Below are 14958 nucleotides of genomic sequence, written 5' to 3' on the forward strand. Positions count from 1 at the left end.
TATATAACAGAATCTATAACATAAAAAATATGTGCAATTTTCTAAATCATTTTTGGCGCGCCGCGTAATAATATACCAATAAATAGCCTTCTATATATATATTTGGCGAAGTTTTTTTACACCTGAAGAAGGTGTTTCTGATTCGATTAGAGTTTTGCGTGGTGTAAGGTTGCTGAAACAACCTGCGCTCGAGAAATAAAACTATATAACAGAATCTATAACATAAAAAATATGTGCAATTTTCTAAATCATTTTTGGCGCGCCGCGTAATAATATACCAATAAATAGCCTTCTATATATATATTTGGCGAAGTTTTTTTACACCTGAAGAAGGTGTTTTTGATTCGATTAAAGTTTTGCACGGTGTAAGGTTGCTGAAACAACCTGCGCTAGAGAAATTCGAATAAAACTATATAATAGAATCTATAACATAAGAAATATGTGCAATTTTTAAAACATTTTTGGCGCGCCGCATAATAATATACCAATAAAAAGATGGATCTCATATTTCGATCAATATACAATTATCGAAGGCTCTGATATGAGAAACGAAAGGGTCGGGACAATTTTTTGACAATTTGGACCTTTCTGGTAATCGATAAACTCGAATTTGAACGGGATGAAGGCAAAAAAAAGTGTTTTATGCCCTTCTATGCTGAAACGATGGAAATACGAGGCCTTGGAGGGAAAATTTAGTTGACCTGGAAATCACAGATGGCTCTCATATTTCGATCAATATACAATTATCGAAGGCTCTGATATAAGAAACGAAAGAGTCAGGACAATTTTACGACAATTTAGAACACTCTGGTAATCGATAAACTCGCATTTGAACGCGATAAAGGCAAAAAAAAAGGTTTTATACCCTTCTATGCTAAAACGATGGAAATACGAAGTCTCGGAGTGAAAATTTAATTGACCTGGAAATCACAGATGGCGCAAGGGATCCCTTTGCAGTCAATTAGGGCTCCAGAAAGCACGAATCCAGAGGATTTCTGGAGTTTGACTTCGATTTCTTAATAATTAATGTACGAAAACGACAGGTGGAGTATGCCATTTGGTACAATATCCAATATAATTCGACCCAGCTGTCAATATAAAAACGAACGTAGGTTCATTTCTCGGTAGGTTAAATTTCTTTTGTATTTAGAGTAAATAAAAATCACGTACCAACTTGTGCAGGAATAGCAGAATATAACCGGATATATCTCCATCTATTCATAGAGGCTATTTAAAGGCATCGTGTGGGAGTCTTTGGGCACTTCTGCCATTTTTTCGTCCCGAGTACAATGTACGCCCACCCTGGAAGGAAAGTAAACCTCGAGTGTGGAATTCTCCGATTGTTATCCGACACCATCATGGATATTGCTGTCATTACGGTTTTATGCCTCAGCGGCGTTCTGCATAAGAGATTGAGAGAAGAAAACGGACGCTAAACGGTTTACTCTTATCTCTGCAGGCTTTTAAATGATATAAAAGGCTGGTTAGCATGTGATATTGCGTTTTCGATTACCGGCGATTTATCCTTTGTAAATTCGCCATTAAGCGTTCGTTACATTTGCATTTTATCGCCTCCGTGAATCACGAGTGTGCAAATGGATACGGTGTAATTATAATTGTACATCCTAGTGCATTTCAAGAAATGATATCACGAGAAATTCTAACTTGGCGATTACCTACCACTTACTTTTTATTACGCGGTACGTTAATGGACGTCCCAAGAGGAGTGGGTGCCTCCATCTGTCGGAGCGCCCTCGAACTATATTCCTTTCCCCCGTAGTGTTCTACTATTACCGGCATCTGAGATTCTTTCTGAAACATTTTCAATCTTCTCAATAGCGTGAAATGAAATTTATTCGCCTATAAAAGCCCAGGGTGGGGTAATTTCACGATTTTCGAGGTTTTTGACGTATATTACGTAAATCAAGTAGTTTACCGTAGAAAACCTAGAAAACCAGGATAAACGTATCAAATATGGCGGACAGGACAGACGTAGGGCATACGGTATCCGCTAGGTTATAAACATCCATCTTGTCCATTTGTTTCATCCCATAATTTACTTTTTGATCTTCCACCTTTATACGTTTTCATACAAATATTGCTTACGAATCTTACGACTTCAAATACCCGTTATCAGCCGTTACAAACAAACGTCAAATGCACATATATACATACATTTAAAATTTCGAAGGCTGATTTCGAATGTACGCGGATTTGTGAATGCGTAAGCGCAATCCCCTTAATAGCCAATGAGAATCTCTCTTAGAGGTAAATAGGTGGACTCTCATTGGCCATTGACGATATTGCGCATGCGCTTTGCACATTTAGTTTGGGGTAATATACTTCGTGTCTGCGTAGAAAACTAGGAACGTATTATACGTTGTAATATACGTGTAGAAAAGAATTACTTGACGTATTATACTTACCCAACCGTGTAAAAGCCTGTAAAAGCCTATAAAAGCCTAGAAACGCTTAGAAACGTCACAAATTGCCTAAAAACGCCAAAAACAGGGGGCAAGTACGTTAGCCGCCCGCACCGAGTCCCAGAGGGCAGCACAGGACTGATCGCGCCACCCTGCTCGTGAGCAATCTCCCAACTCATCTCTATATACATACTCTGTGCACGAATTCCATTTCGATACCTCGATGTGTATCGATTATCGATCCGCACAGGCGGCAACTTCATGTCGGTGTGGCGTAGGCGGTAATGGCGAACTGCTCTCCTTAGAAGAAATGATAAAAATTGGCGCGTAAGACATGTGGGTTTTGTGACGATTCGTGCTCAATTAGGAAAATCGCACCGCCTTCAATATGTGCGATCATTACTGGGAATCCCTCGCAGAAGTTTACATTGCAGAACAGGCGGAGTCCGCTGACCCTGATAGTTACATTTATTGTCTGTGCAGCAGAGTGTTTATTCGGTAAATATTTCGTGCGAGTCCAACCGATGAGATCCGTGAGAAATTCTAAAAGAATCGGCACACCGGAAATACCCAGTATTCCCGTTAATTTCCTAATATTTGAGAAATAAGCTTATCGATCAGTGGTGTGACACATGACCTAACCTTGACACCCACTCGAATACGTTAGGTCGTAACAGGTATCATAGAAAGTTATTAGAACATCCCCGTGGAACTTGACTAACGGATTATTAAAAGAAAGTGAGCTGGTTTTAATATTCTTTCTGGCAGTAATGTGATCGGCTGTATTTTTAAATATCCATTCGATAGGTAGGTTGAACTACTTACGCAAAACATTACCATAACGTAGAGAAGAGGGATACATAGCAGCTGTTCGTTACGTTTTATTGTTTTCTAAAGCCAACGTTTGTCCTCTGTTTAGTTTCTTTCCTCTTGTAAGTAATAAATATGGGAGAAGTTATTTAATTTTGGAATTTCTGATCTTTAAGCAATCCAGAATTTTATACGGTTCTCGCTCCCGAGGGTGCCAGTGACGATGAGGACGCCGAAGGGGACAGGGTGGGCGAAATGCTGGCCATACATAAAGGAACTTCCATAGAGACACAATTGGTAGAAAAACATGATGTAAGAGCAGTTCTATGTTATTAATTGAGTCTTATTCGCGCTTACTCCTAAAGGTGGCCTACTATCTTCTTATATTTGCTATCAGGAGGAACCAGTCAGTTGTTATTGCAGTGCGTCACACACCGACAACAATTATTCAACGGATGAGCACGATTCTGTCCGAGATTTAGCCTATCGACCCACCACGCAATCTCTCACTCAAAAACTTGGTCTACATCAATCAGACTCTGGTGCAGATTTATCCGAATATCACGATCAACACGAAGCTAAAAGTATTCAGAATCTGTTAGCTACTTATGGAAAGGCTTTTACCTCTACAGATGTCGATATCCAAGACGATCTTGACGATACTCAGATACGTACCAAATACCGTGAAAGCAATGTTAATACTCAATCTGGAACAGGAGATGCCGATACTTGTGATAAACCTTTCACCTGGAAAACTTCGGATCCCAGCCACAGTTTCTCAAGCCTTAAAACAGATGACTGCCACATTGAATGCCCCTCGAGTACTTCAGGGGCAAACGACTCCATGGCAAGTGACTCTACATCGTACAAAAATGTTTCTTCTATGCTGAATGGTACGACTGAAAGCGATACTTTGACCCACAATGAGAATGATGTTATATTTCCAGAAGATAATTTATCTAACTCCTATCATAGTATTTATGCCGCGTATTGTAAAAAGAACAAAAGCTCCGTGGAAGTAGCCTGGGAAAAGTTCTGGGCTAGAAACGGTGAACAATTAATTTGGGCATCTTGGATTCAAAAGTACTCCGATTATATAAACCCTGGTTATCTGCAAGACTCACAATCACAAGTTGAAGACGATGCTAAAGTGTCCAACGAAACAAAGGAAAAAACCATCGAACGATATTCCGAACAAAACACGTGTTTTCCAAATCAAGCGCACATAAACTGTGAACTTGGTCGATCAAACTTCGAAGGAATTTTTAGCAAAACTGGATTAGCTAGCTGTGATGTTAAAGTTAAAGATACGCTAAATAATGCAACTTTCTCCTTCGATAACACAAGCAAACACTGTATTAATGACAGCGAAGCCGAAGAGAATAGAAAAAGATTAATAAGCAATGTGATATCGCCAGAAGTAGGAGACGGGTGGAATCCACTAAGCCCTTTCAGTGCGGAGGAGAGCTACAATCTGCAGTCCAATGGCGAAGATGAACGACTCATAACTGTCTCACGATGTGGTTCCATTAATGGCTCTTTGTCAAAAACATGTGCAGCTTCCGACTCCATGACTAACGTCACAAAGATGACTCTCACCAGTTCGAGTTTTGACTCAAACTCCATTCAGTCCTCCAGTCTTATTAGCTCCGTAACCAGTTCCATTGAAAGTAATCTAACGAGCAACAGCTCCGATCAAGATAATGAATACACATCGGAAGACAATGACAAATATTGGCAAAAGTTGTGGCAGGAACACTTTCAAGAACAGTACCAAAGCCAATACGATATCTTCGTTGCAAGCTATTCGAAACGCTCAGATGAGTTTGCCGATGCCTATGATTTACACGATACGTCCCAAAATAATGTAGATATTAGTAAACTAAATAAAATACATATTGAATCGGAACTGCACAACATGGAAGATCCAAAGTCATCGCTTGGAACTCTCGGGCAACAAGATAAGATCGAAGTGAAAAGGTCAAAGAAAAGTAATTCAACGACAAAAAGGATGATCATCGAATCAGTAGGTGTGCTTATGCAAAACTTAACAATGAAGTCGGAGGACTCTCAATTAGAAATGGATGGTGACGATACGACAGAAAAGATGGACCAAAACCAGTGTCAAAATATAGGGGAAGACCAAAGCTCTGCACTTGCTTCCACTACACATGGCTCTGCATTTCTTGATAGTAACGTTAGCAATGGGAAAGGCTTAGTAGGTAAAGGGGATGGAGATAAGTCTCAAGATGACAAGCCGATAACACTAAAGCGAAGGTAAAAGGAAACATTATTTTTAAACAGCATACTTATACGTTCATTTTAACTAAACCGTACGAAGTTATGACAATTGAATGCTACTTGATCAATTACAAGATTATTTATTAATTAATTCTTTTTTCTAGCCATGAGGCTGACTGCGATGACACTAACGAGGGCTTAGAAACAGTGAAGAAAGCGTTCTCACTGATGGGGTATACATTCAACGATAACAAGAAGCAATTGAAGTTGCAAGGTGAGGTAGTGTACAGGAAGAGAAACATCAGATTACAAAACAGGCAGTTGAAGATGAAATTCAGCCGTCCTAAGGCTGTTAACAAGCATATGTATTTCGACGATAATGGGGTTGAGATTACAGACACGATAGATAAGGTAACTACATTAGACAGGCGTAATATCCCCTTAAAAAATCTGTTTACAGAACTGCGTCAGCGCTCTAGAAGAAAGTTATATACTTTGGCTGATATCCCACTTTTGATTTTGACGCGATGTAGGTAAAGCAGTACTTGTCTTATTGTCCGATGAGAGTACCCTCAGAGTTAGAGCTTCAACCCAATGACAAAGGTTCCTATACAAAAGCACAATTTACGTCCAGTTCCGACGAGGAATGTAATCCTAGTCTGAATTCTAAACTGCATGCGAAACGGCTTGTATTTAGTAAAACAAGCACAAATTCTCTAGAGTCAAAGCCAGATAGAAAAGAGGACGATATTAGAAACGATACGTTTAAAACCCACGAAGACCTCGACGATGTCTTCGGGGACACGAAAGTAGACGAAGCTAGACACGCGGAAAGCATCGCGGATGTTGAAATCGTTGAAACGTCAGCAGTGCAGACGGGAGGGAATTTCGCTGACGAAACCGCAGAAATGGAAGTCGACTGCCGATCCAATGGCAACGAGACCTTCGCCACGAAACTGTCCGATGAAGACAGTGGGAAGAAAACTCAAAAGAAAAAGAGGAGGAAGCAAGGGAAAAGGAACGTCAGTCTTCCAATCGAAGTGGACGGTGATAAGACGATGATGAAGTACTGGGTGAAACGATATCGCCTCTTTAGTAAGTTCGACGAAGGTATCAAATTAGATCGCGGTGAGTGTGAACATAATCGGAGAGTATCTTTTCTCATTTCTTTTATGTTCTTTCATCTGAACATAATATGAACTATATATGGTAGTCAGATATGAAAGATATAATTAATTTTTTTTAGAGAGTTGGTTCTCCGTAACTCCTGAGAAAATTGCACAGCACATCTCCGAGCGGTGCAAGTGCGACACCGTCGTCGATGCATTTTGCGGTGCTGGTGGAAACGCTATACAATTTGCATTTACTTGCGAGAAAGGTAACTTCATTTAAGGAGAAACTAAATCTTTAAGGGGATGTGAAAGTGGCATCCGAAAGCTCAATCGTTCGTAAAGCTTTTCATAGAACTGGGTGTCTCAAATCGTTTCATACTTTAAAACGTGAATACGGAGACCCTAAGGTAGGTCCTGAAACTCGGGAAATTTCATTTTTTATTAACTATTTTTAAAATACCTATAAACAAATTTGAGAAGAATTGAAATTTCATGAGTTTCGGGACCTTCCTTATAGTCTCCCTATTCACGTTGTAAAGTTTCAAACTGTTTGGTGAATCGAGTTGGGAGAAAAGTTTTATAAACAAAACCTCTTCGATGCCACTTTCACATCGCCTTAACGTCCGGTTCCACCGACCTCGGTCAAAGAATTCAGAAGTCTCCATAGAAGCCCAGGATACGGACATTCGATGCTAGACAAATAGTACGTTAGCATACGGATGGCGGCGCTGTAATCATCTCTTCATCTCTCTTAATCTTATGGCGATATATAGGGTATTGTATTCTTTTTTTATCTTACACCCAATACTCGCCTTTCCATATGCGTCTCTTTTCCTCCCGTATGTGAGATATTGTTGGTTAACACATGCGATCTCTCTTTTATCCCCACTTCTGGTTTGTTAGCCAACTTTTAGAGCATCAAGCGCTGACATAGGATCTGGACTTCTATGAGACTTCTGAATTCTTTGCCTCGGTCGAAAAGCTAATCCTCGGTTACAACTAATTGCCCGTTCCGCCACATTTTAACAGCGGGTTAATTCCCATTAACCGCCGCTTAGATTAACCAGCCAAATTCGATCGTTTAGCTTCGGTTTTTAACGAACGTTTACGTTTTTAACCCATGATTAACTTAGAGGTTAACTTTAACCTACGGTTAGGTGATCAGTGATTTGACCGAGCTAGAACTGGGCATAAATATACTAAAAATACTGTACTCTGTCCAGTCTAGCACTTTACGTCTACGTGGCAAGTTGAAAAAATGACACTAACGCTTCGTGCTAGGTGAGAGTACCGTACTCACATTTCTATCGGGTCTAATGATAAACTCTTTCAGTGTTCGCCATCGATATAGATCCAGCAAAGATTGAATTGGCTCGCAACAATGCTAGAGTATACGGTGTGGAGGACAGAATAGAGTTCATTGTCGGAGACTTCTTCCAATTAGCATCAAAGTTGGTCGCCGATGTAGTTTTTCTAAGTCCACCGTGGGGTGGACCCGGATATGCCAGGGAAGAAACTTTTGATCTCGAAAGTATCATGCAACCAATTGGTGGAATGAAGCTTTTTAACGTAGCAAAGCAGATTTCAGACAACGTGGCCTACTTCCTACCCAGAAACGTGGACACTATGCAGGTAAAGCTTTACTTTTTCTGTTCGTTATTAAGGTAAAGTGAAACATGATTATAAAGTAATTGAAGTAAAACTCCAGAAATCCCCTGGATTGCCACCCTGTAAGTGTCAAACAGTTCGATCCAATACCCTTTAAAAAAAGTGTCTTATTCGAATCGACTGATTTGAAGGGAGTTTTACTTCACTTCGTAAAGACTTCCCTTTTTGTTTGACATTATCAATTTTTAAAACTTTTTCTCTCACAGCTTGCCATGTTGGCTGGAGTGGGCTGTGGCGTCGAAGTGGAACAAAACTTTTTGGACAGAAAGCTGATAGCTATAACAGCTTATTACGGGGAATTGCCCAGGAACTCTTAGTTGTGATATGTTGTGTAACGTAACGGAGAAACCTTTATGAAACTTCTCTGAGGGCATGGTGTGTAACGTAAGAGAAGATCCTGAAGTTACTTATTCAGAAGAGACAGAGGCCTTCTCGTATTTCAATGAACTGTTAGCTGTAAATAATGAACCGTATCAATTTGCTTAAGTTATCGAAACAGATTTTACCTTACTTTCAACCGGATTAACAGATTCAATCCAGATAACCTCAAATTTCCCATTTCGAACCTTTATAGATCTCTATGATTTATAGGCACTTTTAAATAAAACTAAATCATCGAGATTTATAAAGCTCTGAAAGTCGTACAGATAATACCATAAGACGTCGATCAGTGTTTTCGTATGTTTTATTCCCAGTTGAGCGAATCGATACGGTACTTCTTATAACCTCGTGATTTCATTGTCAAGTCCATTAAGTATTCACGAGTGGTCGTGCGAATTATGAATTTGAATCTTCCATAGTGTTGTAATCGCAGATCGCTGTAATTTCAAAGTCTGACCCGATCTGGAACTCTCAACAATAATACAAACTTGCTTTGACGACCATGTAAAGTATTAATTTTAATTCTGGCAATCGAAACTATGGATACCGGGACAATGTATTTTACATTTTACAACGATTTCCAAACTATTATTTTACAGTTTTATGTACACTTCTGCTAATTTAGTATCAATTAATAAATATATCCAGAACATGAAGTTTAACGTCTCAATTTGTAAAAAGGTCATACTCAGTTTCATGATTACGGTAAGTAAAAAAATATCTAGATGACGATACATTCAGATTCGGTAATACCTAAGTAAGCTTATATTTACAGAACATTATTTCGTTACCTATACTATCTTAAAAACGTAACAAAATATAATTGAATTGAGCAAACTCAACATGCGTCCACTTCAAGTAAGAGCAACTTAGTACAACTTGAAAACCGTACGTTACTTGGACATTCAATTGATTGTAATTTACAATAATAACCCACTAATAGCAGACGTTAGCTTTCAGTCGGAGGAGTTTATGAAAATAAACTACAAATCGTTCAGAATAATCATCCGTTAACACGTTTTATGCCTTTCTAAGACGTTAATTCTAATAGCGATGATCATTAGCTTAAATAAATCGAGCGAATCACGCACAAATACTATATAAGTAACGTCTGACTAGATTCTCTCGATTCTATATCACCATTTTTCTTACCTGAACGATTCCATATCCTAAAGTTGGCAATCTTCCGTTTAAGTCTTCATGTCTCAATGTCCATTAATGTGGATTCTGGTTCTTCAGGTTCGGCAGGTATTGTTATGCCACCTGTGTCAATGTTCTCTTCTTCCTCTTTAGGAATTTTTAAGAAACAATGCATCGTCTCATCATCTTCTTGGTCTATAGAACTATTATTCGCAGCGTCTTCGATTGTAGGTAATGATCCTTTAAGGTGCTTCGATGGTATTTGGATTGTGATCGTTTGGGAGGTTCCATCCGCAGAAGTTGACGATGACATTAAGTTAGCCTCTATCGTTTTTCCTACTTTAGAAAATGCACCCAAGCAGCTGTAAATTAATTGCGCTGCTGCTATGTTGCCTGGGAAAACCTCAACATTCTCGTCATCTGCAAAAGTAAATCCACCACTTCGATATGTTTTTTCTTTCGATATTACACTCATATGTCCCGAGCAGGTTGAACTTTGCAATTGATCGCACCACCAATAATACCTTTTTGTTGAGTAATTGCCTTGATTAAACCTTTTTCGTGATCTCCAATGTGTTGCATATAACCTTCTTTTTTTACGGTTTTGAACGAACAAAGATCACAAGTGAACAATCCAGAAAGCGATGGATGCTTAGATCGCAGATGATTCTTGTAACTGTTGCTCTGTATAGCTGAATATGGGCAGTGTGGACATTTATATGGACGAACACCTAATAAAAACATAACCAAAAATTTAAACATGTATTCTTCACTTTAAGGTTAATTCATAGCTACATATTTTACCTGTATGTCGCATTATGTGTCGTCGCAATGAATTGTGATCTCCAGTCTTGTATTCGCAGAGCTCGCAATTAAATGGTTTATCACCCGTGTGCTGTCGAAGGTGCATCTGCAACATTGCTTTTCTCGCACTGGAATGACCACATACGTTGCACACGTAAGGGCGAAGTTTTGAATGCACTGCCTGTATATGATTTTTAAGGCACTTCGAATCTGCATATGTCTTTCCACATATTTCACAGGTCTTCGATGTATACCAACGTGGCTCAGCAGTTTTACGATCAATATGCATCACCCGATGATTACGCAATTGACTTGGTTGTTTAAAACATTTGCCACATTCTGTGCACTCAAATTCCCGACTTTCGCTATGCACTCTCATGTGCGTCAGTAATTTCACCATTGTTGCACTTTTATACGCCTTGCATATCTTACACGTTAACAGATCAATGTCTAAAATTGTATTCAATTAGAAGGAATAAAAATTGATTATATAAATTAATTATATTCTTACCGATTTCATGTTTTTTCCATAAATGCAAACTACAAGGACGCCATTTAGTAAACTTCATGTCCCTACAAATGTTACACCTAAACACATTGACATTCTGAGATTCTACGTGACAACTCGCATGCTGTTGCATCGTCTCTTCTGAACTAAACTTATAGAGACAACCTCGGTATGTGCATCTGAAAGATAACAAGTGAAATATACAAATGAATGATAATCTAATTTAAATTTAGGAGTCCTGAACATACTTAACGTTACGCTCTTTTGTGTCAACAATTTTTTTATTCTGAGCATATTCAGAACTAAGAGCTTTAGGAACCTTTATTTGTCGTTTCGAACCGTTAGTCTCGGCACCACTTCCAGAATTACTAACTGATAATTTAGAATCACCGTCATCACTTTTTGTAACATCTCTCGAACCATTATCAGCTTCTCGATCCGTAAGCTGATGGTCCTGTAATAAAGAAAACTGTGAATATATTTTACATATGCGAAAACCAACAATTATAACAATGTTTACATTTATCATATGCTCTCGACAGTCTTCAATAGAAGGGAAGCAATTTGAGCATTCTCCGCACATGTAAACCAGTTTTACTTCTTCCTCGTTCTTAGATTCCTCTTGCTCTTGCTGAAATAAAAATTAAATAAATACTGAACTCATGATTTATAAGTTATAACAGATTTATATTTTTACCGCTTCTGTTTCTGGAGAAGGATTAATATGAACATTTTCAAAGTGTTCTAAAAGCTGCGAACGATCTTGAGTAGTATATGGGCATATTTTGCACTTAAAAGCAGTAACAACTTCAACAAAATCATTGGCATTTAAGCCATGTTTTCCAACAATAAGATTTCTTTCATCGTCCTTAGATATAACTTGATATTCTTTCTGATCACTGTCATCTATATTTTCTCTCAACGGATCCCCGTCGGAAACAAAATGTGCTATACATTCAGATTCATCCGATTCCCTATGTTCGACATCATTTGTTATGACAATGTCATCGTTCTGCTCAATTTCATTAACTTGATCATTCTGATCTACCAAATGACTCAAGTCTAATTCCTGCAACTCGCCATTTTGAAAAGCATATATTTGCCCGTCGAGACAAACCAAAGGAATAGGTTCTTCTTCCTTTTGAAATTCCACTTCATTAATTAAACCACCATCCCTCTGCATATCATTTTCAACTGCGACTAAGGATTCACTGGTGTCTACTAATGGCTGAAGAATAAACTGCGCACCGTTAATTTCGTAACTTAAATAAGCCGTATGCTCCGTATTTATTTCCTCATTCATTACGACTTAATTTTCCATTCCATCCACCGATTAGTAGGATACTTTCAGCTAGACCACGCCATGCTATTAAAAATACTGAAAGCAAAGGAGAAAGCAACATAATTTACAAACATTTAAACTGAAATAATAAATCACAATTAAATAGTTCATTCAACACATTAATAACAGAAAAACAATTATTTCTTAAAGACCATATTATTCCCTACTTCTTGCAATAAAATGCAGAAATTAAATACATCTAAGAGAAATTGACTACATTTGCATCTGAGAATTATGAAACATTTATCAAAACTTCGCTAAAATTTGTTAATATGTTACTTTTTTTTAAATTATATGATTATCAAACATGATTTTTAGTATCCACATACTTTACATGGAAAGAGGTTATGTCATCGTCCAATGTATTTAAAACTGGTTACTCTAATGCAGTTAAAAGACTACATTCTCTATAATAAGGCAAAATAATTAAATTAATGGTAACAATTTATGGTAGAAAGTGTTAATTAAAATGATCAGCATTTTAAACTCAAAATTCGAAATTTTTTATCAGCGCGGAAAGATGCCTGGTTCGAGATTTTAATATAGATTTCTACTATATAACATAAACAATTAAATTATATATAACGTTCTAATGGAAATATTTGTTTACTTACCAAGTATAATAAAGGATATAAGCGAAACTCATCATTCTTGCAGAAAAAAACAGTTCATTTGTAGAATCGGGTACATGCTAACCTCTAAACGCAGCCATTTTGGGTCACGTGATGCCGCCCGGTATAACACAAAGCATCTCTTTCACTTTTTTAGAATTGAATTTTGTTATATTAATTCACGATTGTTCCACTAAAATCTAATACCTATGAATACCTCAAATAATATTTAAACGATTTACATATTCTAACAAAATATAGTATCATATATCAATACTAATTCATTTAATATATACAAATGTTTACAAATCAACATTAAATGTTAAATCGTTTCCACTAATTACTAACGCCTGGGTGTACGTTCTGCGTTTTGTCGTGCAATTTCCGGACAGAATTGAGAATTATATTTTTGCTTTATAAGAGGTTTCGGTATCTCCTTGGGAGAAACAGGTAATGGATCGCCCCGTAATTTTGCTAATAATGCTTCTGTTCTTAATTTTTCGGTTTGTTCTCTTAGCAATCTCTGTGCCCTTAGTTTTTCAATGTCTGCTTTTGGCTTAGAATCATGTGAATCTGATTTCGCGTTATCGCTCTCATGCTTTTTGGATTTTTGTTTATTTTGCTTTTTGGCTTGCCCTTCCGCCTCGGAATCAGAATCATCCGATTGCCTACGATTCCTCTTTCTCTTCCTATCTTTTATCTTTGAATCATTACCTTCAGGTGTTGAGCGCATGATGTTCATGTATCTTCTAATATCTCGTATAGGATCGTCAAAAGATTTACGTTTTATCTCAACTTCCACTTTTGTTTCTGTATCCGTAAGCCTTTTAGGTAATTCATCGTACCAATTTGTCTTTCCTGTCGCTTCGTTGGTGTCTTGACCGAGGTAAGTTAAGTATCCAATTTGTTTTTCATACTTCTCTTTCTCTTCTTTCTTCTCTCGTTCATGTTCAGCATTAGGTTTATTGTAATCAATTTTCCCATCTTCTAGGTCCGCAAAGAAGTTTACATGCTCGAGTTTCTCTGATGACGTACTCGGAACACTTTGTAATTCATCTTCTCGGCCATCATAATTTTTCCTCGCTTGATTTCTTAGAAAGTTAATCCGTGCTTCGGTCTCCTACATAAGAATGGATAAATATTATAATGGAATGCAAAATGAAATTATAAAGCTATTTCAACGCAAAGAATGCCTTCATACGAATATGTAGAAAATAATTAGGAAATATTTACAGCTTTCTGAATTCGATCTGTCTTTGCTTTTTCCTCTTCTGCAGCTTTCGCTTCATCCCGTCTGACACGGGCAATATTTTCCTTCGTCCTTACGTGCCATCTGGAATTACGATATAATATGAATTAATTTAAAATATTAGAACATGACAAACTATAGCGAAAACTACAATTCTTGGACTGGTTAAGAAGTCCTTTAAAATTTAAAGCCCAACGCTTGAAATTTTCCTTTATAAAACTTAACAAAAACCTACAAAGAAGCAACGAGCTCTCCAATAGATGGACACAGATCATAAATAAAATCAGAGAATATATCGTTGACTGAAGTTACAACTCAATAAATAAAAATATATTCCAAGATTACATTGTCAGTGTCGCAAAACTTTGTTAACCGACCCAATAAAATATTAATAGTAGTAGAAAAATGTACATTAACAATTGTTTCCTATTTTAACTCACAATCATAACCTGTCAAAGTGAGTTAACAAATTACTATATAAACAAGGGAGTTTTATTCCACATCTTGAGAACGCATTAAAGTGTAATTAATGTACATACCTCTTCTTGGGTAAAATATTCATGTTTTACTAACAATTCAAAACATTAATTTCTTATTTATCTTTATCTATCCTTCAGATGCGATGCAGTTCGGCCAAAATACAGGCGCCATATTTCTTCGTAGTAAAGG

At 37.5% G+C, this 14958-nt stretch overlaps 3 protein-coding genes across 6 annotated transcripts; 1 reads left to right on the forward strand and 2 right to left on the reverse strand.

Moving 5' to 3' along the window:
- Positions 1–2691: 2691 nt before the first annotated feature.
- Positions 2692–9291, forward strand: LOC105696518 (trimethylguanosine synthase). Of its 4 annotated transcripts, XM_012419057.1 has the most exons (9): positions 2692–2921; positions 3410–3545; positions 3631–5510; positions 5639–5885; positions 6008–6077; positions 6195–6602; positions 6721–6852; positions 7920–8218; positions 8461–9291. In XM_012419057.1, exons 1-9 carry the CDS (start codon positions 2812–2814, stop codon positions 8569–8571), a joined length of 3393 nt encoding a protein of 1130 aa, XP_012274480.1. In that variant the 5' UTR covers positions 2692–2811; the 3' UTR covers positions 8572–9291. The 4 variants fall into 4 exon arrangements, with proteins under 4 accessions (XP_012274480.1, XP_012274478.1, XP_012274479.1 ...); XM_012419055.1 differs by having other exon boundaries at positions 6008–6602; XM_012419056.1 differs by having other exon boundaries at positions 6008–6569.
- A 138-nt stretch (positions 9292–9429) lies between these two features.
- On the reverse strand, positions 9430–13163 carry LOC105696519 (zinc finger protein 93). Its single transcript, XM_012419059.1, has 8 exons — positions 13044–13163; positions 11785–12465; positions 11608–11718; positions 11336–11541; positions 11091–11266; positions 10580–11029; positions 10300–10506; positions 9430–10195 (listed from the first exon to the last, which is right to left on the reverse strand). The coding sequence occupies exons 2-8, from the start codon at positions 12388–12390 to the stop codon at positions 9834–9836; spliced, it is 2118 nt and encodes a 705-aa protein (XP_012274482.1). The 5' UTR covers positions 12391–12465; positions 13044–13163; the 3' UTR covers positions 9430–9833.
- LOC105696520 (leukocyte receptor cluster member 1 homolog) lies at positions 13078–14949 on the reverse strand. The gene is made up of 3 exons (XM_012419060.2): positions 14829–14949; positions 14274–14373; positions 13078–14160 (listed from the first exon to the last, which is right to left on the reverse strand). The coding sequence occupies exons 1-3, from the start codon at positions 14849–14851 to the stop codon at positions 13384–13386; spliced, it is 900 nt and encodes a 299-aa protein (XP_012274483.1). The 5' UTR covers positions 14852–14949; the 3' UTR covers positions 13078–13383.
- Positions 14950–14958: the final 9 nt, after the last annotated feature.

Source organism: Orussus abietinus, unplaced genomic scaffold, assembly GCF_000612105.2.
Source record: "Orussus abietinus isolate OABI.00-Male unplaced genomic scaffold, Oabi_2.0 scaffold603, whole genome shotgun sequence".
NCBI classification, from domain to species: Eukaryota; Metazoa; Arthropoda; class Insecta; order Hymenoptera; family Orussidae; genus Orussus; species Orussus abietinus.